Source organism: Protopterus annectens, chromosome 8.part1 (genome assembly GCF_019279795.1).
Source record: "Protopterus annectens isolate FY-2018-M chromosome 8.part1, PAN1.0, whole genome shotgun sequence".
Lineage (NCBI taxonomy): Eukaryota > Metazoa > Chordata > Ceratodontiformes > Protopteridae > Protopterus > Protopterus annectens.
The window spans coordinates 281,199,251-281,222,130 of NC_056742.1; the positions used below are offsets into that span (position 1 = coordinate 281,199,251).

The 22,880-nt window shown below is 40.1% G+C and overlaps 1 protein-coding gene across 1 annotated transcript in view; it reads left to right on the plus strand.

The window, feature by feature from the left end:
- ANKRD27 (ankyrin repeat domain 27) overlaps positions 1-22,880 on the plus strand; it is a 1,716,109-nt gene that overhangs the window by 1,365,902 nt on the left and 327,327 nt on the right. The window contains exon 23 of the mRNA XM_044081882.1: positions 10,421-10,618. Within this exon, the coding sequence (XP_043937817.1) occupies positions 10,421-10,618 (198 nt within the window). The remainder of the gene's footprint in view (positions 1-10,420; positions 10,619-22,880) is intronic.

Sequence of the window (22,880 nt, forward strand, 5' to 3'; positions counted from 1 at the left end):
AGGGGAGTAAATTCTGCATACTTTGGGCATACACTGACAATTACAGTTCTACCTACATAGGACCAAAGGATTTTGCAAGTCAGAACAGCTCTGTGGCTTTTCCCCAAACAGACGTGGCCTCACGGTTACTAAGGTCACTATTTCTAAATGGATCTCTTGCTGCATCTCCACAGTCTATGATAGTAGACATCTTTAATTTCCAGGAAGAATTGGGGCTCATTCTACGAGGTCCGTGGCTACTTCCTCAGTTTTTTTGCCCAAACTTTGGTTTGATGACATTTGTGCTGCTGCCACTTGGTCTAATCCTCACACTTTTATATCTCATTACAAGCTGGATTTGATTTCTAGGAGCAGGGCTTCCTTTGGCTCCACAGTGCTTCGGTATGTCCTTCCTTGAGGCCTCCCAGGATAAATGGTAGCTGGGGACTCTGACCCTATGATGATGAATAATGACATGGATATAACATCAGATAAACAGTTACTTACCATAATTTGGCATCTGTGTTATCTTATGTCATTATTCATCACATTTCCCTCCCGCCATCCCCCTACCTTATTGGATCTTCCTCTGGTCTCAAACTCTTTCTTTCCAGTTTTGCAGGAGTAGCCTTTAAGAATATGTTAGAAAACTCAATCTTGGTGTTAGAGGGTAGCAGGGCATTATGGAAAAGGGAGGAGCTAGACCCTTGGATCTGTCTGTTGTATGTTGCTGGCTCAAATCCGATATCAGATCCTAGACCCTATGGTGATGAATAATGACATAGGATAACACAAATGCCAAGTTATGGTAAGTACATAACTTTTTAATTTGTTTTTATAAATATATGATTGCCTATGCCATATGTGATAATTTAATAAAGATATTTCTTTTGTAAAAAAAACATGCAAAATATTAATCCACTGTTCAAAATGTTTTAGAACAGATATTATGAAATGAAGGGTGGCACTGTGGTAATAACTTTGATGTCCTATTGGTATGTCTAGGGCATTTCTGCTTTTCACCTGTGATTACATCCATTCTAATTAACTTATGAAACCATCATATTTAAACTGGGAGTAAAACCACACTGAGTTGCTAAAAAGGCATTCTTTCTAAACTTTGTCAGTGTAAACTGCCATGCGTTAAGTGATATGAAAACAGACCTGATAATATCCTCAGTGAACCAAATAAGTTTGCCCAGGGTACTTTCTGTAAGTTTTCTGATGCTGTTAACTTATGCATGCTTGAAGTTTGTGGTAAAACATAAATAAACAGGGCAATTAATCAAAAAATCCTTTGGGGCAGTCACGGTGGTGCTCATTAGCTTTTCGAAATTACCTTAGTAGGAAAATCAAGTTTAGCTTGATAGATAAAAAGCAGTTAAGCTACTTGCTTATCAGATCTTCCAGATACGTGATCTCAATTTCATTTCAGAAGCTGAACACGGTAGCGATGCATTCTTTAATTATGTCAGAAATTTGAATTGGAAAAGTTGTGAATGCAAAATGTTATCAGTAAATAAAAAAAATCCCAGGATGTAGCAAATGGGGTTGCAGAAAAAATGATGTGTAGACTTCACAGTAAGCAGACATATCATAGTATAATAATCCAACAAATAACGCTGAGAGGTAACCAAGGACTTGATAAATTTCAACCATGAAAAGCCCACGAAAAACAGCACATAGATATGGTGTAAAATCCAAAAGCAGTAATTTTTATTTAGATAAAAATGGTAAGCGCTTTCACTATTGCTTCTTCAGACCGTTAACATTCAAATGCATTAATTAATTCAATATATATATAACTTCTGTGTTTACGTAGATACAGACAATAAATTCACACATCCTCATACAGGACGGACTTATCATTTTCAGGTAAATGCTAACTGCAATACTGAACATATCGTATATTTAGCCACATGTCAGTTATGTCAATCATTTTATGTTGGGAAAACTAATAGAAGGCTTCGAACAAGAATTAGGGAACACCTTTATGCTATATGTATAGGGCATAGTCATAATGCCCTAGCCAAGCATATTCATAATGCAGGTATACAACATAATTTTAAATTTATGGTCATGGAGCAAATAATGCCCGCCATTAGGGAAGGCAACATTCGCAACACCATAGAGAGACGGGAGGTCAATTGGATTATGATATTTAGGGCAGATAAGGGTAAGGGTCTTAACGAGAGGGCTTCAATTAAATCTACCCTTAGAGCTAGACGTCTCAAAAGAACTTGATATTTTCCTTATTCACCTTCTAGAGTTTACAAGTATTTATCAATTTGGTATTATAAGTGTTATAGCTATAGGGCTATGGATGTCAATACCATCAGTTAAGAGATTCAGCCTATAAAATATTGTTATGTGTTCACATAGTTTAGTGGTATATACTGGCGACATATTCAGATATCCGCTGCTATTTTGAGTAAAGGCTCTCCATGCTTAGCATATTAGTCATAAGGCTATGGAGGTTAACATTAGCAGCTATGAGATTCATGATTACAAATAATGCCATGTATTTGCGTTTCTCAGCAGTTCACTTTGGCGAGTTCCGTAGGTATTCATTGCTTTAGAATAAAGCATTATACTACTTGGGTTTCTAAATTATTTGCAGTGCCCAGGTTATTATCTTTATTAATATAATTAATTAGGTTGTATATTAAGATGTTATAGCGTGGTATGGTCTAAGTATCTATAGCATTATTGTTTTTGAGGTCTTTAGCGCACTATTGTTATAGCCTGTTTGAAATCTGACTCATTAACTGCATTCCTTGTGCGCATGATTCCTGTGATTTTTTAACATGTATTTCTATAACAGAACAATGGTTCTTGTGTTTGGGAGATGTTTTAACAAAATATTTATTATAAGATATATTTTCATGATATGTATTTCTGATTATTATATAAAATAGTAATGCATTATAATATACAATCCTAAATGAATTTACATCGTACTAGGAGATGGTTTAATATAATATTTAGTATAAGATATATCCTTTAGGTTAATATTTATTATTATTATATATAACAGAAGTGCATTATTATATATATTCTTGAATGAATTTTACATTGCGCTAGGTAAGCACTTTTATGAATCAGCGTGGTTATGAGACGTCAAGTGAAATTTTTATAGAATTAGTTATTGTGTTAATATGTAGATTAGTGTTGTATTAAATATATAGTGAACCTTGGTTGATTTTACTACTAAGAATGAAGGTATAGAAACGTGAATTTCTCCTAGCCCTTTAAACAACTTAATTAGAAGGTATCCACGTGTTCTATATATATTGAATTAATTAATGCATTTGAATGTTACTGGTCTGAAGAAGCAATAGTGAAAGCGCTTACCATTTTTATCTAAATAAAAATTACTGCTTTTAGATTTTACACCATATCTACGTGCTGTTTTTCGTGGGCTTTTCATGGTTGAAATTTATCAAGTCCTTGGTTACCTCTCAGTGTTATTTGTTGGATTATTTATTGGTACTTTTCGTGTCAGCAGAGAGGTATTTACACCATTGGGAATGACATTTTTGTTACTGCTTGGTTATAGCATAGTATAATGCAAACAAGGAGGGATAATATATCACTTTGATTTCATTTGAAAACTGCTGTCACAAAATTAAAAGTATTTAAGTCCAAGGGACCAAACAGGCATGGTTCTTTCATATACTGAATAAAAAAAATGTGAAACTCCTTTTGCTCATGTTAAGCTAAGTGTTAACGTGTGTGCACCTAATTGTAAAGGGCATTTGTAGTCACTTCAGGGAAATCATTTACTGCTTTATATCTCACTGATCTGATTCAGTATACATTGCAATATTCCCTCTAGTCTTTGATCAAGGCAATTGAAACAACTCGAAAAGGTACAGTGATTGTTACTTGAAAAACGATATAGTTCGAAAATGTTATAAGGTTGGAAAACTTGAACTGTTACGAGAGCTTCAGGAATTATCTGTTTTTATAGATTGCTTCATAGTGAACTGTGCCTGTTCTGTAAGACAGAGTCTGAGATAATTCTGCTTGAAACCTTGCAGGCATGCACAACTGGGAAGTTGAAGCCAGACTGGGAGAAACTGGCAGTAAAAGTGATATCAAAAATATGAAATCTGCAGTGCTACCTAGGATTATGGAAGAAGCTTGCCTTTAAGGTCATGATATTTCATTCATTAGCTTCCTTAAGAAATTATCTTGATAAATGGGAAGTAAAAAGTGTTAACTCATGGTTACAGCAGTCAAGTTTCTTGACAGGCAGTTGATCATATGCTTGACTATACAATTCATATGTGCAACAGTCATACACTGTACATATAATACATGTACATGCACTCATATTTAATTTGTATGTATGTCTGGATGATTGCCTGGTTTCTCCCCTTAGTAAATTTGACAGTTGGCGAGATTGTTGTATATTATGCTTAAGCACTTAACTTTTATAAATTGCTTGCTGCTTGAGGATATAGCTTCTATAGTATACAAGATGGAATGCTTCAGTTGCACTATAAAACTATACACTGTGTACCTTATTTTATAAAATAATGTCTGTTGAGATGATATTGGTTTAAATAAATGCTTATCTAAGAATAAATATGAATAATGTTCGAGGAGAAGCAAGATTTATGGGAAGACAGGAATTGAGCAATTTTTGTAATGTTAAATGAAAAGTGTTGGAAACAAAACTGTGTCAATTGTATGATAGTATGACAATGGAAAATGTTATTACAGTTTGTGTTCTGTTAATGTATGTATACACATGCTGCTCTTTCAAATATGAAGTTAATAAAGATATTTACAAACAAAAAAGAACAATTAGGTCAGTATGGTTAATTCTCAGTAAATTGGAAGGGCTCACACCAGTGTCCATCTGCTGCAAATTTAAAAAGTAACTCAAAGTACATTTTCCGTAGTATTTAGTTCACTAACTGTGCTGTTGTCTCTTAGCATAATGCTGGTTGTCTGTGGGATATGTAGAAACCTAGAATGTTGACTCACTCAGTCCAAGACAATATGTATTACTAGTAATGAAACTTGTAGTTTCTCACTGGCAGTCATCTGAAAAAGTCCTTTGTACATAAAATAATTTAACTGTTAGTTTGCTTTGTAATGTAGCTATTAAACTATTTTGAAGTCATAACACAGTTGCACACTGTACACACTGCTTTTTAGTCATGTTATCAATTTTAGAGGAAATCTGCAGTTTATGGTGAGGTCCTGCTTTTGCTCCTTAGTTTTGCAACCGGTTGACGTTTTTTCCTAGGCAAAAGACCACAACATTCTTAGAGTTAGGGCAACATTTTTAAAATGTTCAGTTCCTTAACCTTGATTTAATAAAAAAGACCAATTAACATTCGTGTTATGACATTTTTTCATAGATACTTACTTTGCTATTGATTCATGAGGATCTTTAGGAACATAGACATACATTTCAATGAAGTTTTTATTCCTTATATTTTAAGTACAAATAACACAGAGATGGACCTCATGGTTACGCATAACTAATACTTACAAAATACTAGCATAACTTGAATGTACAGTCTGTAATTACTAAAGACCTGAATACTTAATGTTGTATAAAACAATTGATAATCTTAATGACCCACAAAACATCAATTCAAAAACTGTATTTAGAGTCTTATAGTTCTGTTTAATCTGCAGTTTAAAAGCTCTGGACTTGACATTTAAGGTACAGAGTTTATCTAGAATAATTTTTTTGCACTTTTCAAGAAGGAAACTGATTTGCTGTAAATTATGTTTTGACATGCTGGCTGAAAGCAGACCTCCAATTCATTGCTGTTTTGCACTAAAAGGAAAGCATTTATAAAACTTTGCCAGAAACTGTCAGTAGCAGAGATGAATGTACTTCACTTTATTTAGAATGCTGATCATACCTCTCAACCTGGAAACATCAAAAATCTGGACAAAGCCCCAAGAAAAGTAGGTATAACTGGCCAAAAAACAGTATTATAATTAACATAAAATATGGATATATAATTATTTAACCCCACCCACTCTGGTGGAATTGTGGGATACCAGCATTCAAACACAAATCAAAGAATAGACAAAATATTAAACACGAAATATAACCAGAATAGTGTTCTATTTAAGCATTTGAACGTGTATCAAACTTTGAACTTGTATAAAACTGAAGTACATTTGTCTTTTATAAAATTAAAATTAACTGCATTGAATAGAGAGAGATTTCGAAAGCTGATAAGCAACAGCATATCCCATGTAGAAAATCAGGAAAAAGGTGGGGGGGGGTTAATGATTTAATTCCAGTCAAGCTTGTATTGCACTAGTTAGCCAACAGGTTCATAGTTACTAGGTATCTACTTCAAAGGTGGACATTCTCAGGACTGCAGCATCCACCCCCTTTAAAAGTACAACACAGTACTGTTTCAGCAATCCATCTACATACTGTGGGAGTAGAACCCACAGCGTTCTGCATCAAGAGCAAGTATACTAGCTCTCAGCTCCTTGACAAATCCACTCGACACTCAACTATAGCTCTCAACTTAGCAGCACAGGAAATTTGGGGGGGGACAAAAGCCCAAAAACCAGGGACACATTTAAAACATTGCTTGTATAATCTTGGAAAGTTGCGATCATAAAATGTTTTGTGTTACTATGAGTTTCCTGAAAGATAGGAAGACTGAAACTTAAATGGCTATCATTATTTAATGAATTCAGTTCTCATTGATTTGCTAGAAAATCACAAATGTTAAGAGGAACAGACCAAAAGTATGAGCCAAACATTCTACACCACACACACACACACACACACACACACACACACACAGTACTCAAAACTATATCAAATAGAATACAAGCTCCCTTTAAGAGTAAGTCTCACACACACACACACACACACACACACACACACACACACACACACACACACACACACACACACACACAATGGAGTCAAACAACCCAACCACTCTGGTAAAATCCAAACAGAAGCTACATGCTTGCATTCTACATCAGCTGCTATGCTACTCTGCCACCTGATCTAGATAAATACACATAATCTGACTGCAAGGGCACTGATCTCTCACTGTGGTGAAACAGTTAGTCATTTTGACCCCTGAACCTCCCCAGTACAATAGGTATACTGCGTCATGTCAGAAACTGAAACTTTCATAGGTGCAGGGATCAAAGACTTTTTTTTTTGTAAATGTATACCTGGAAAGGGGTCTACTTTTAAATCCCGAAATACCAGTAGACCAAACCATAAAAGACTGAGACCAGAAACTCTAACAGTCACAGTTTCGAAACGTTAGAAACTCAAATCCCAGCATACTGAAGTTTAATACAAGTTAAACGGTAAGTGGCTTAATAATGCACTCTCTTTAAGGTTCTCTGGTTGTTGTGTCTTTCAGCTTTTTCCCGGTTAGGAGTTGCCACAGCGGAACTCCGGTCCGCTAATGATTGGCAGTTGATTTTTACATGCTGAGTTGCCAGCCCTGACGCACAACCTTCAACGAAGGTACGTCCACTCTTGCATTTCTCCACGCAGAAGACACTCTAGCTGAGAATCGAACCGGACAGCATCTTACTGTGAGGCGACAACACTACCGCAGCACCACCACTGCGGATTGTCATTAAGGTTCTCTGGTAAGTACATAAAACATATGGTGGAGTTTACATTCTAAGGTTGTGTTATCGGTGTAGACGTTTATTGTTTTTCAAAGTGTAAAACAGGTGAAGAAGTGCTATGCAAGCTTAACTTTTTGTAGTGGTGAGTAATTTAACAGATTTCCTTGCTTGCAGTGATACATGATGTTTTTTTTTTTTTTTTTTTTTTTTTTTTTAAGTGGAAGGGTGTAGTGTGTGTAGTGTTCTGTATGTAGACTGAACCTGTTAAGAGAGAAGTGTATTATAAAGATCGCTATGGTTCACACTTTTTTTAAATTAGTGTGATCACGGAGTTTGTATATTTAATTATGTGGGGGTGCAGGGAGGTTAAGTGAAGGAAAAGTAAATAGTTGTATTTTTTATTATCGTTGTAGTGTAGTAAAGTGCAGTTTGGTTTTGGGTTTTTAGTATTCTGGGGTTTGAGCTTGTAAAGTGTCAGGATTGTGAGTGCTCGTGTTTCTGATCTAAGTCTTTTTGTGGTTTGGTTTACTGGTGGTTTGGGATTTAAAAGTAGACCCCTTTGCAGGTATACCTTTAAAAAAGTCTTTGATCCCTGCACCTACAAAAGTAACCGTTTCTGACATGACACAGTATACCTATTGTATTGGTGAGGTTCAGGGGTCAAAATGATTAACTTTTTCAGCACGGTGACTGATCAATGCCCTTGCAGTCAGGTTATGTGTACTTATCTAGATCAGGTGGCAGAGTAGCATAGCAGTTGATGCTGCATGCAAGCCTGTAGCTTCTGTTTGGATTTTACCAGAGTGGTTGGGATGTTTGTCTCCATTTTGTACTTGTTTCTGCAGCCTTTTTATCTCTGCTAATAATTCTGTATCCACGCAGCCTTTCTATCTCTACACTGGTTCATAGTTTCATAGGTCAGTACTAGGCCGTTGCTGCAGAGAACCAATAGCACCCATGCCACAGTAATATCATATTAATTTGTTTTTATATAGATTCAAGCAGGTACCATACAGTTTAAGGTTGTAGTAGTGGAGAGAGGTTAATTTGTTTGCTGTTTTAATTTTTGAAACCATACAGATTTTCTTTTGAAGTTCATTGTACATGTGGAGAGAATACAGTCTCAAAGCCTTTACTGTTTTCTGTCACTCCAGCTTCATTTATAAAAATGTTGTGAAATGATCAGATAGCGAGATGTAGTCTTAACTACTTATTCCATATTTCACCTTTAAAGAGCTTGGATGTACAAAAATAATGCAAGGAGAAACCATTTTCTTACTACAAACAAGTCCAAAGCAGATAACATTGTACATATTTCACATGGCAGCATCCTGTAGTTCTGTTTTCATATTCTTCAACATTCTTGTTTTTTTTCTGTTTTGTCTAGGGTTAGGAGCTTGACTTAAGCTGGGACAGCATTGATAATAAGACTGATTCCATATCTTGTTTTAGCACATGATAACCTTTCACCATGTAGTGGGAAGGCATAAGATGACTGATGCATCCTGCCTCTAGGAGAGTTGGAGGAAGAGTTAAGTCAGCCACTGTACAAATCTACCAGTTTATACCTTCTGTGATTAAGTAGGTAACTTCTCCCTCTATATCATCCACTTTGTCAGATATTACCTTGTCAAAATATACTCTAGTTACAGTAGGCATACATTCCTTTTTCTTCTGCAGTTAACAGATGCCTGCAACTGGCACTGTTTTCCAGACGTCAGTTTAATCAGTGTTATGCCCTAAAGCTCTGTGTGTGTTTTTTTTGGAGTACTATATATATATATATATATATATATATATATATATATATATATATATATATATAAAACATCTGTGAAAGAATTTCTGTTAAGAAGATGCTGAATGCATTCCTCTTACAAGAGAGAATGCAAATCATTCCCGTTCTTTACTATAGTCATGGCAAAGTGTGCAGTTGTCATTGACTGTAAAGTTCTATGTACTGTGTATATCCTTCCAAGTCTTGAGTCAGCACCATACCCAACTTCCTCAGCTTTAGATCATTAAGAATTCTGAGGCTGTAAAAAGTGTGATGTGCCTTTCCTTACCTCATTTTAGTTCTGCATCTTTGGGCTTGTGTAAAATGCCACTTTGGTGTTTCAGTGGTGCCTTTTTGGTGTTCGAGTGATTAGGCCTCACCTTTCAGACATATTCATTTTTACTTTATTCATTTATTAGCTGGGTAAGCCTGGTAGGCATAGATGCTTTTGTTTTCAGGACCAGCTCACAAGGACAGTGTAATTTAATGGCTTGCTTAGAGCTGAGCAGTTTGTAAGAGATAATGTAAGTAATGAAAGCAAAGGCTGTAGGGTGAAGCTTGTTTGGATCCCATAACCTCACTCTTGTGCTAAGCTGCCATGTTTGGCAAGAGACTTGTCAGACCAATTTACTTTAGCTTGATGGTGAGACTAAGTGACTTTTCATCTTTAATGCTTATTGAAAACAGTAGATTCATAAAACATCCTGAGAGCTTGAGTGGACAGGGAACATTGGTTTTCTCTTCTGCTCTTAGTAACTTCCATCTTTCTTTTTTCTTTAATGCTGCTGCTTTAGTGATCTGTACTTTGTGACTGATGCACTACCTGCATTACTGCAAAATACCTTGGTTCATCTTTGTGATTTAACATAAATTCCAACTATTAATTTAACTTTTCTTGCTTGTGTACAAGGTTAACAATTTCAAATGCACCTCATGTCTGGGTGCTAATTATGAATTGATTCTTCTTAACTTGTGTTCTGAACCTTTGGTGTTGGAAAAGTGTAACTAATATTTGAGTTACTTGCTGATGTATTGAGAAATGTTTTTGTTGTTACCTAGAGACTTGCTGCAGTTCCACAAAATGGGCTTGGTGTGAATATAAGTAATGAAGATGGCTTCACTCCACTGCATGTGGCTGCATTACATGGGCACACTGAACTTGTATCCCTGCTCCTGAGGCATGGTGCAAACATTTGTTTAAAGACAGCTAATCATGCAACTCCACTTCATCTGGCTTGTCAGAATAGTCATATTCAAGTAAGTTTAACTCATTATTTTTGGATATCATTAACTGTTTCCAACTGTAAATATGTACTTTGGCTTTATTGATACACAGGCAGGATGTATTACTCCGCCAGTGACATGAGCTCAGGACCAGACTCAGAAAGGTGCATGGCTGGCAAGACAGAAGAGAGAAAACAACTAAGGGGTGTGGGGGGGGGGAATGCCAACACTGTATTGTCAGCTTCTAGTTGAGGTAAGGAATCAAACACAGCTTCCTTTAAAAATCATACATACATATGTACATAGAAATATTTCAAACATGGGCATTAGTGCCCTTTTAGCTTGCCAATATACCAAAATATTTCCTCCCATAATAAGTGTCCAGGTTGTTCTTAAAATATTTAAACTAGAGCTTGCTTTAGTGTGGTATGGTAGTCTGTTCCATGCATCAGGTGCTCTCTCAGAGAATCAATTAATGCACTTCTTATTCCTATAGAATTTTCTACACAGGTTGTTGATTCTCTGCTAGTTTTTAATAACCCCAGACATTCCAGAGAAAATTGTGCCCAAATGGTCAGTTTAGTTATGTTCTTTTGCAAACATGCTATATCTGTAACACATGCAATCAGATTAATTTCAGGTCATCTGCATACAGACTATAGAACATCTCAGATGAAAGATAGGTCTGAAAGATACAGTGTAAACAAGTAAGGGCCTAGGATAGAGTGCTGTGGGATGCTCTGAATTTAACCAAGAATTTCACCTGTCCTATTGCTGTATGATACTTGTCATGTCCTGTTCATAAGCCATGCAGCTATCCATCTTATCAAAGTAAATCAATATCTAGGTGTTGTAATTTATTGATCAGTGTTTTGTGTATGACCCTTTCATATGCTGAAGTTAAAACTTTATAAATTACAACACAGCACAATTTTTTTCATTCATGGCTGTTACTATATTGTTACAGAACATCATGCTATCACCTTGATAATAGATCTGTTTTAAACATATGCGAGCTGGTACATGGTTTCAAGTCCCAGCCTTTCCAGTTCTGACAATAACTTATCCAACATTACTTTCTCCATTATTTTTCCACAACATGAAAGTAGACTTCAGGGCCTGTATGATTCTAGATCTGATGATGTTAGTCTTCATTTTATCCTTGACATATGGATTTGGTCCGATATCGGAACCGATTCAGCCGTTGCTACAGCTCCCTCAAGCCAAACACACCCGAGCTTCATCCTTACCCCCCTGTCCCAGATACCTCAGATCTTGTTTGCCTCTTTTCCAGACAGCCATATTCGCCTCAGATCTCGAGCTAAGTCTGTTTTACTAATATTGTATTAATATTTTTTGTTGGAAATCTCTTTATAGTAGTGTATTTCTTGTTGCACTCTGGTGTGTTTTTACTATCCTTTGACCCCTTCCCACATACCCTTTCTTGTATGCTTGCTATTATTGTTGGTAGATCTGATGTCTTCAATCTTCATTTTATCCTTGACAGATGGGTTCGGTTCAGATATCTGAACCAACTCTGCCATTACTACAGCTTGCGCCAGCCAAAAACTCTCAGGCTTCACCTCTACCCAGAATCCCCCCTGTCAGTTATCTCAGATCTCGTTTTCCGCATTCTGAAATGGTCACGTCTAGCTACTACTCTTGAACATTAGTGGGTTTAGGTCAATTTTTTTGTCATATTTTTTACAGTTTCTGCTTCTTTTTCCCTTTAATCTTTCCCTTTGCACTTAGTGCATTCCTCAAGTATCATCACTGATACGTTTTCCCTTATCACGTTTGTGTATTTCCCACTATCATTGTTGATAGTTCCCTCCTTCTCTCTTTCAAAGTTTTTCCCATCCCTGTACATGCTTGTATGACTATCATTGTTGATGGTCACTTCCCCCTTTCTTTCCTCTAAATATATAAAAAATATATTAAAAATAATAATCTTTCTACTGTCACTTTCTTTTTCTGTGTAGTGTGATATTTTTCAGTAGCTATTTTTCTAGCCTTTTTACTCATTTTGCCATGGCTGAGAAGGGTAAGGGCCCCACTGGTTTCAAAAAATGCCAGAAGTGTGGCCATAAAATTCCCTTGTCAGATTTTCACTCTTTGTGTTTATTGTCTCGGCCCTCACCATTTACAGGAAGACTGCAGCATTTGTCACGCCTGTAGCCACTGAACTCTTGTGGAAAGGTGTAATAAACTTATTGTAAAAGGGCTACTTCCTTCAGCTTTTGGTGAAGCCTTATCTTCTGTAGATAAAGCAGAAACAAATGTCTCATCTCCTTCATCATCGTCTTCTCTGGAAAAAAGCAAGAAAAGAAGTCTCTCTGTTCCTACCTCACCATCTGTTCCAAAAGCTAAAAAATTGAAGACCTCTGTTCCAAAAGTTTCCACAGAACCGCAGGCCTCTGCTGCTGGCACTCCAGTGCAGACATCCATTCCGCCAACAATCGTCATTACAAGTCCTTTGACGTCAAAGGCCTGGATACAGGAAATTACTACTGCCTCACCTACTAAGACCATATTGCCTAGAACTACATACTTACCTTTAATAGATCCTTTAATTGGGGAGCTCCCTGAAGTTTTTTTTGCAGAGGCTGATGTCCTCTTCTACGTCATCGGCCTGCTCCACCAAAAATCTTTCAGAACCCGACATAGAGAGGCTAGTGAATAAAATTTTATGGGCCAGAGGGATTTCAGGTCCCCCTTCAGGTCCTGGTACTGAAGCTTCCTTTACACCACTAACTACTCCTCCACTAACCTCCTCGGAGGTCTGAGTCCTGTGTTCCAGTTCTTCCTGTGCTGACTATACTGACACTAGAGTTGTTTGCTTATTTGAGTGGGTAGTTACCCTGAGCGCTTTGGTTATTTCTGAACCAGTGACCTCCCAGAGCCGTAGCTACTCTGTTGGTTCATGGGGCAGGTCTCGAATCCAGGATTTTTGGAGCCGTCCCTGCTCCTCAGAGCTTTGGCTCAAGTTAGTTCGGCTCTGGCTTCAGTCTCAAGGGTCGGTTCTTTGAAGTGGGGAGTGACCCTGGTTCTGAGGCAGTCTTTCTCTGTTCCATGCTCCGTCCCCTCTTCAGGGGGACTGGCCTTCGAGACTATGCAGAGGGCCCTTTCTCTTGCAGTTGGCACATTTCCCCTCCGAACAGGTACCCCCCCCCCCAGTTCAGTTATTCCTCCTGCCCTTCCAGTGGGGCAGCAGGTCCTGATGCCTCAAGTGTTACAGACTCTGGTACTGTCGACTTCTGATACGCACCCCGAGATTATCCCCCTGAAAAGGTCCCTCTGAAAAAGAAGTGCAAGAGGAAGCATTTGGATTCCCCCAGGAATCCGTCACTGAGGACACAGATTTCAATGAGGGGGGGGAGGGTCCCAATGGTCATCTCCTGAAAATATCTCATTTGGAGATATCCTGGAAATTTTAAAACAGAGGGGTGGCTAGAAGTCCCAGATCCCTTCCTCTGAGGAATCTGTTTACCTGCAGGCTTTTGGCACCCACCTGTCTACCACTTAGTTGACACCACCTGCTAATGAACTCATTCAGTTCATTTCACAGCAGGTGTGGAAGCCTCCAGACACCATTGAGCCCATCCCCTAAAGACCGGATAAGATACTTACTGCTCCTGAAGATGAACAGTTTTGGGCCAAGGGGTTAGCTGTAGATGCTATGGTTATAGCGGCCACCACTAAAAAGGAACTTGGTGAGGAGAGTTCCTCTGTCTATCCGCCCAACAGGGATTCTTGGGCTATGGACAGATTTGAGAAGCTGGTCAATGCTTCATTGACATTTGCCACAAGGTCCTTGAATTTTTTGGCACATTTCACCAGACTCCAACAGGATATGATTAAGGAGTTGCCAGACAACCCTGGTGAGAGCTGTAGCTGAGGGAGTCCAAGAGAATGTGGCTTCCCTGTTAGCCACCCTGGAGTCTGTTCAGTTCATCCATGAGGCTGATTGCTCATACAACCAAAGGAACGTCTAGAGCAGCGCTTATGTGATTTTGCGGAACCATTCATGTCTGCTTTGACATGAACCAGATGGTTTAATGGTTAAGGTCTTCCCTCCCATGCACAAGATTCGATCCTGACCTCCAACTAATGCCCGTTTGACATTTGCATGTTCTCCCATGTCCGAAAAACATGCTGAATATTTCCATCTCAAACTCACCAATGAATGGAGCTGTGGGCAGCAGCACAGACTCTGCATGGTACCCTACAGGGGGAAGAGTTGTACAGACCAACCGCTTTGGGCATCCACTGTAGTGCGCGGTATCCTCAAGATAGGAGAACACGGATCACAGACTGTTCGCCGTGGCAGGGCTAGACACTTGGTGTAAAATATGGTTCTAGGTGATTCGGTCATGTTAACTAATGTCACCAAAAATGGGTAGTTACAGGTGATAAGTGGGTTGAGGACACCAGCCTACTCTGACCCATGCCAGGGACCCTTGCTAATCATAGGAGGAGTATATGTGCCCCTGTTTGCTAGTGTGTGCCTGGCATAAAGCCCAGCAGCCCTGGGTCATTAAGCTACTGGCTGGCAGGTGTCTAGTTGCCCAACCTGGGTTACCTGGGGATAGCTCAGTTGAGCAAAAGCTGGACGTAAAACCAACCAACCTGCCAAACATGAACTGAGAATTGCTATGCTTAATGTAGGTTCACTGACTGGATGCAGCTTAGAAGTGGTTGACATGATAATATGGAGGAGGCTAGACATCCTATGTATCCAAGAAATGAGATGGAAGGGCAGTGCAGCAAAGCCACTTGGCTTGGGATCCAAACTCTACTACTCAGGTGGGGGACAGGCTAGAAATGGTAAGGAAAAGGCACTGGGGTAGAATCCATGATTCCAAAGTCATCCCCAGTGAAAACAGTCAGCCCACAGCATAAACCATTAGTTGCCACAATCAGCTGCAAGCAGTAGTCAGAGAAGGCTCTAAGGTCAACAGAGGCCAGGCTGAAGTCCTGGAACTGACTGGAGAGAAAGTACAGCAGTTCAATGAATTACTGAGGGCTCTAGCACCCCAAGAAGAGGAGGAAATCGGTTGAGTTGAAGGAGGGTGACAGATCCTAAAAACAGCATGTGGTTAGGACTGCAGAAAAGGTATGTGGTTGAGCAAGGTATGGAAATAAGGTACATAAAGAAAGCTGGTGGTGGAATGCATTAGTCCAGGAAGTCATCAGAAGAAAGGAAGAGTGCAGGAAGAAGTAGGAGATAGAAAAGACTGACCAGATTAGGACGACTACTGGTTGTCTAACAAAGAAGCTAAGAAAGAAGTTGCAGTAGCAAAGAATAGAGCATTGGAGGCACTGTACTAGCTTCTGAAAAGTCACTCAGTAAGGGGCATAAAGAAACAATATCAGGTTGCAAGGCAAAGACAGAAAGATAAAGACGATGGTCAGACACCCTTCATAAGGGATGCCAGCAACAACCTGCTCACCAGTCCACAGGACATCAATGGCAGATGGAAGGAGCATTTCCAGCAGTATCTGAATGAAGAAAACCCCACAGAAGCTGTACTGCCCCAGAAACAGCCTACAATGAGAGAAGAGGAGGAGCCCACCTTAGAAGAAGTAAGAACAATACTAAGGAAGATGAAGTCAGGGAAAACAGTAGGCTCAGATGAGGTCACAGCAGATATGATAAAGATGCTGGGTGAGACAAAGGAGAAATGGCTCCTGAGGGTGTTATTAGCAGTGTGGAGAGAAAGGCGTATCCCAGATGACTAGAGAATAAGTATACTTGTGCCAGTGTACAAGAACAAAGGGGACATCCACAACTGTGGGCAGTACAGAGGCATCAAAATCCTAACACTTTGCATGAAAGTTCTGGAGAGGATGATAAACTGATACGCAGAGTAGTAGAATGTAAGTTGGGAGATGAGCATTTCGGATTCAGATCAGGATGCAGCACAATTGACCCGATGTTTGCATTGAGACAGATACTTGAGAAGAAGCTAGAGATGAGGAGAGAGTCCAACTGGGCATACCTAGATTTAGAGAAATTATATGACAAGGTCCCAAGAAAGCTGATCTGGGCAGTACTGCTGTTGTTTGAAGTCCCAGAAACATTCGTTGAATTAGTGCAGGCTATGTACAAGGACCCAGTGACTCAAGTCTGAACAGTGTTTGGCCTCACAGAGGGGTTCCCAGTGGGAGTGGGCGTACACCAGGGTTCAGCTCTGAGCCCACTGCTGTTCATACTGGTGATGGACTTACATTAGCAAACAAGCTGGAGGGGACAGATCAACAAAGTTGCTGTATGCAGAGGATGTGCCAGTACAGGCAGACTTTGAGATAGAACTTCAGCAAAGGATAGGAGAATGGAATGCAAATCTGAAGGCACATGGGATGAAACTAAGCAGAGATAAGACAGTGGTAATGGCAGCAAATTTGGGAAATCAGAAGAAGCTGAGAATAGAGATAGAATGGAAGATAGTGGAACAGGTAAACAACTTCAGGTATCTGGGAGGGGTGGTTGAGGAGAAGGGTAGTTTGAATGAAGAGGTCAAAGCTAGAATCAGAGGGGCTGCAGCCAACTGACGAGTATATCAGGTGTAGTCTATGACAGAAGAATGCCAAAGAAGCTGAAAAGTAAGGTGTACAAGACTGGTGCGACCTGTACTACTATATAGTACAGAAACTTGGGCAGTAAAGGCAGAACAGTTGAAGAAGCTAGAGGTGATGGAAATGAAGAGCCTGAGAAAGGTGGTAGGATGCACACTGTGGGACAGATGAAGAAATGACATAAGAGCAGATGCCAAAGTAGTTCCAATTGCAGAAAAGATCAAAGAGAACAGATTACGGTGGTTTGGGCACGTGTAGAAAAGCAGAAGACAATCTGTTGAGGAAGATTTGGGACAGACAGGAAGAAGGTTAGAGGAAGCGAGGATGTTCAGCAAAGAGGTGGATGGATTGTGTGAAAGAAGATCTGCGACAGTCAGGCATGAGTGTTGAAGAAGGCAGGAGTTTGGCACTGAATCGAGAGAGCTAGCAACAGTTGATATGATACCCCAACCCCACGTAGAACAAATGGGAGAAGGGTGGCTGATGATGGATGGATGGATTCATGTCTTCTTTCATCAATGCTCCTTTTGATGGAACATCCTTATTTGGCTGAAAGTAAGAGAGACTTTATCCAGATGTGAGAAGGATGGTAAGACCCTTTCTGCTGTGGGAGTATGTTTCTCCACCCCCCCCCCCCACTAAAGGTCTTTTTCTGGGAACCAGAGGAGAGGTGGAAAAATGTGATTCAAGTAATCTCAAGGGCCTTTCCAAGACACATGTGGAGGGAGTTCCCCCAGGGGCAGAGGGGAGAACCAAAATGGAAGATGCTGCCCTCTCAGCAGAGGTGGACTGCAGAACTAGGGCTTCAGAGATTCCTTTCCAGGGAAGCCCTTTCGGCATTCCTGAAGGGAAACCCAATTGTCTTCCTCTGGATGCAGTTGGGGGATGCTTGTACTTGCACCTAAATGCCTGGCTAAACATAACAGATTCCTGGGTTCAACAGATCATATCCAGAGGCTACATCATTCTCTTTTCTCACACTCCCCCTGCACTCAAGAAAATCCCCAATATTCCACCCAATCAGAGGGATTCAGCAGTGCAAGAAATTCAAAAACTGCTGGACAAACGAGTCATCCAAGAAGTTCCACTAGACCAGAAAGGATCCAGAACCTACTCAAGATTCTTTTTAGTGCCAAAAAAGACAGGGAACTGGAGACCAATTTTGGATCTCAGTGTGCTGAACAAATCTGTTCAGCAAGCAAAGTTCCAGATGGTCACTGTACAGTCTATTTCCCCTTTCTGAAGAAAGATGATTGGATGTGCTCACTAGACCTTCAGGATGTGTATTACCATATAAAGATGAGCAAACACTCACTCCAGAAAGTTCCATCACTTCCGGCTGGGAGCCAGTCATTACCAATTAAGTGTACTGCCCTTTGGTCTCACCATAGCCCCCAGGGAGTTTACCCAAGTGCATGGCAGTAGTAGCAGCTCACTTGATACTGCAAGGATTCTGTGCGTTTCTGTACTTGGATGACTGGTGCATAACCGCTTGAACCAAGCATCAATTAATGGTAGCAAGAGGTTACACCCTCAACATCTGCGCCCACCTGGGGATTACAGTAAATCTAGAAAAGTCACATTTAATCCAGTACAAAATTTAGAATTTATAGGGCCAGCTCTGAATACTCTAATAGTAGCATCACTTCCTCCAGAAAGTCATTAGAGAATAGTAGCACAAGTTCAAAAGTTAATTCATAGAAAGAGGGTTCCAGCTTGACTAGTCTTGCAGGTTCTAGGGTCAGTAGTAGCTTCTATAACTCTAGCACCATTAGCCAGGTTACATATGAGAATTCTGCAATGGCTACTAGATTCCCAGTAGTCTATCCTTCACCAGCCACTGTCAGATCAAGTCCTGATCACCAGTTGTTGCAAAACGGATCTTCTTTGGTGGATGCATTCTGAACAAATTCTCCATGGTCATCCTTTTGTTCTGCTGGAGCCCACAGGCATAGTGACAATGGACATCTCCCAGATGGGGTGAGGGGGCATTATCTGGGCAAGACAGTTCAAGGCACTTGGTCCCCATTAGAGGCAAATTTGCACATCAGTGTCCTGGAGATAAGAGCGGTGCTTCTTGCATTGCAGGCCTTTCAGAGAGCTCTTCCTCAGGGACTGTTGGAGTTCAAACAGACAGTATCTCAGTAGTTTGATACATCAGCAAGCAGGGAGGAACCAAGTCTTATCCCCTTTGTCAAGAAGCCCTCAGAGTGTGGCAGTGAGTGATCTCTTCCAACCGCTTTCTAATAGCAACTCACATTCCAGGGAGATCCAGTGTGATTGCAGACAAGCTGAGCAGATGCATCCTTCAGCCACATGAGTGGCTTCTCAGTCTAAAAGTGGCGAAGTTGATATCTCGTCATTGGGGTCAACCATGCTGTGATCTGTTAGCCTCCCCCTGAACAAAAAGTGCAGCGATTACTTCACTCTCATTCCCTGTCTGGGAAAGTTACCCAGAGATGCTGTCCTCCACAGTTAGCCTCCCGATCTCCTGTATGCCTTTCCCCCAATACCTGTAATTCTAAAATTTCTACATAAAGCACTCAGGTTGAAAAGCACAGTAATCTCATTGCTCCCTTTTGGCCTCGACAGATTTGGTTCCCCTGTCTTTGGCCTTATCTGATTCGACAGCCTTGAATTCTGAACTCATTACCAGATCTTCTATCCCATCCGGACTGTCTTGTTCACCCAGACATTTTGAACATCAAGTTGACTGCATGGTTCCTCCAATTCCATTTTTGGCAGGCATCTAAATATTTCCTGTCCTGTATGGTACATCCTTTTGCCGGCTCATAAACCTTCCACTAGAAAGCTATATTTAATTAAGTGGAAGAGATTTACCATTTGAGCATATGAAAAGCAAATTAATCCTTTTCCTCTTCAGTAGAGCATGTTTTAGATTTTTTAGCCCCTGTTCAATGCTGGAGCTTATCCTTCCACCATCAGACTACAGTTGGCTGCAATTTCTAACTTTCACAACGATTTAGAAGAACGTTCTTTAGCATCTCATAGGCTTTGTAAATCTTTCCTAAGAGGCACACTTTTATTAAAACCCCTGTTCAAAGATCCCACTCCTCCTTGGGACCTGAACTTTGTACTACAAGCCGTAATACACCCCCCCCTTTGAACCCTCAGCAGAATGTGATCTAAAGTTTTTATCTTGGAAGACAGTTTTTGTAGTCATTACTTTCGCAAGGAGGATTTTAGAGATCCCGGCATTATCATCGGATCCTCCTTATCTCATTTTCCATAAGGGTAGGGTTTCTATACAAACAAACCCCTCCTTTCTACCCAAGGTTGCATCAGAGGCTAACATTTAATCAGATGATTAATTTACTGTTTTTCTTCCCAGATCATTGCAACAAAGGAGAATATGCCTTGCATTTCTTAGACTTCCATAGACAATTACATTTCTATGTTCATAGAACAAAAGATACAAGACAATCAAGTCAATTGTCTTTTTTTCCAGTATAAAATTGGGTAAAGCAATCAGCAAGGCTACTCTCTCTAAGTGGTTGAAAGAATGCATTTCATTCATCTATGCAAAGAATAAATTAACCTTGCCTAAGCCCGCCAAAGCACATTCTACAAGGTCTATAGCCACTTAAGCAGTCTTCCAGTGTAGACCTTCATTGGATGATATATATGCAGCTGCTACTTGGGCTTCTCCCTATACCTTTATTACTCATTACAAGCTGGACTTGATCTCTAACGGAATTTCATCCATTGGCTCGAGGTGCTCAGATATATTCTTACATGAGTCTAACCAAGTTTGTAGGTATCTGGGGACTCTGTCCCATCTGTCAAGGATAAAAATGAAGATTGATAACATCAGATAAAGAAGTTATGTACTCACTGTAGTGTTCCATCTATGTTCTGTCTTAATTTATCTTTGACTTCCCTTACTTCCATCATAAAGAAGTTATGTACTCACCATAGTGTTCTATCTGTGTTGTCTATCTTCATTTATCCGTGATTTCCTTCCCTTCCATCCCTCGACCTTTAAGATTTTTTTGGTGGAGCTGATCATATATCCTTTAATTATATGTTTATTCAAGCACAGTAGATAAGGCTTCCGTCTGGCTTTCTGTATGTATATATGTTTCTTATGTTCCATTCTTTCTGCAAACTCAATCTGAGGTAATTGAGAGAGTGGGATTCTGGGTAGAGGTGAAGCTTGAGAGTGAGAGTTTTTGGCTGGTGCGAGCTGTAGTAACAGCCAAGTCAGTTCCAATATCAGAACCAAACCCATCTGTCAAGGATAAATGAAGATAAACAACACAGATGGAACATTATGATGAGTACATAACTCCTCCCCCCTTTCTTCCATACACTTAGGTGTAGCTGCAGCTGTCATTGTTGAGAATCCCATTCTTTTTCTCGCTATTCTTCTGTTGTAGTGTAAAGTGTAGTGTTTATTTTCCGGTTTCTGGTCATTATGGCTGACAAACATAAAGGGCCCATTGATTTTAAAAAGTGTCAAAAGTGTGGCCGCAAAATTCCCCTTTCAGGCACTCATCTTTTATGTATCTATTGTTGAGGAACTGATCATCTTCAAGAGGACTGCAACATTTGCCACAGTTTTAGTCACAGAGCTGTTATCAAGAGGAAAAATAAATTAATCTTAAAGGGCTTAATTCCATCAGCTTTTGGGGAAGCCTTATCTGCTGCAAAGACTAAATCTGATATTTCTTCCCCTTCCTCCTCTTTGTCCTTAGAAAAGTCTAAAAAGAGAAGCTTGTTGGTTCCATCTTCCCTTTTGGAACTGACTCACAAAAAGCATAGATCATTGGCTCCACAAAGCATTTTGAATCTGATAGAAAGTATCTAAATCTTTGGTGCCGGAGAAGATTTTATTGTACCAATAACTTTTATGGATCCTAAACACTTTGACACAACATGAGAGTCAGATTTTGACTCTGGAATCTTATCTTTGACGCCGATTACATTGGCACAGACAACTCAACTACCTGAATTGCCACGAGTGCTCTATTTGCCTTCTCTTGATCCTTTTGATGGTGAATTGCCCAAGGTATTTTTTCAGAGACCAAAATCTCCTTCTCAAGCCTCTGTCCATTCCATCAAAAGTCTCACCGAGTTTGATGTGGAGAGACAAGTGAATAAGATTCTGTGGGTGAGAGGCCTTGCAGGACTCCCCTCGGCTCTGACCCCTTTGGGTCTCAGAACTGATTCAGTTTCTACCCCTGTTGCTACTTCTCCTCTGACCTCCTCTGAGGTTTTAGAGATGTCCGCTCTGAGCCTTCCGGTGCTGACTTTATCGGTTCCAGAGACCTCTCCCTTTGGAACCAGTTCTTTCCCTGAGTTCTTCAGCCATATCAGATCTGGAGACCTCTTGGGGCCATATCTGCCCTGTCAGCTCCAAAGTCGACTCCAGGTTTTTTGGAGCAGTCTCTGCACCTTGGAGCTTGGCACAGTGCAAGTTGGCACAAGCTTCTGGTTTGGGGGCTGTCTCGGAGAGGGGAGTGACCACAGTTGTGAGGCAGACTTTCTTGGTTCTAGGCTCCCTTTTCTCTTTGGGGGGGCAGCCTTTGAGGAAATAGGGCTTTGTCTACACTGGTCACTCTGTCAGTCCCGTCCTCCTTGGAGCACATTCTGTCCTTGCCCTCTCTTATTCGACCCGTTTCACCACTGGGGCAGCGAGTACGAATCCACAGGACCCAGAGATTCATGTTCTGTCTTCTGATACCTTCCCAGA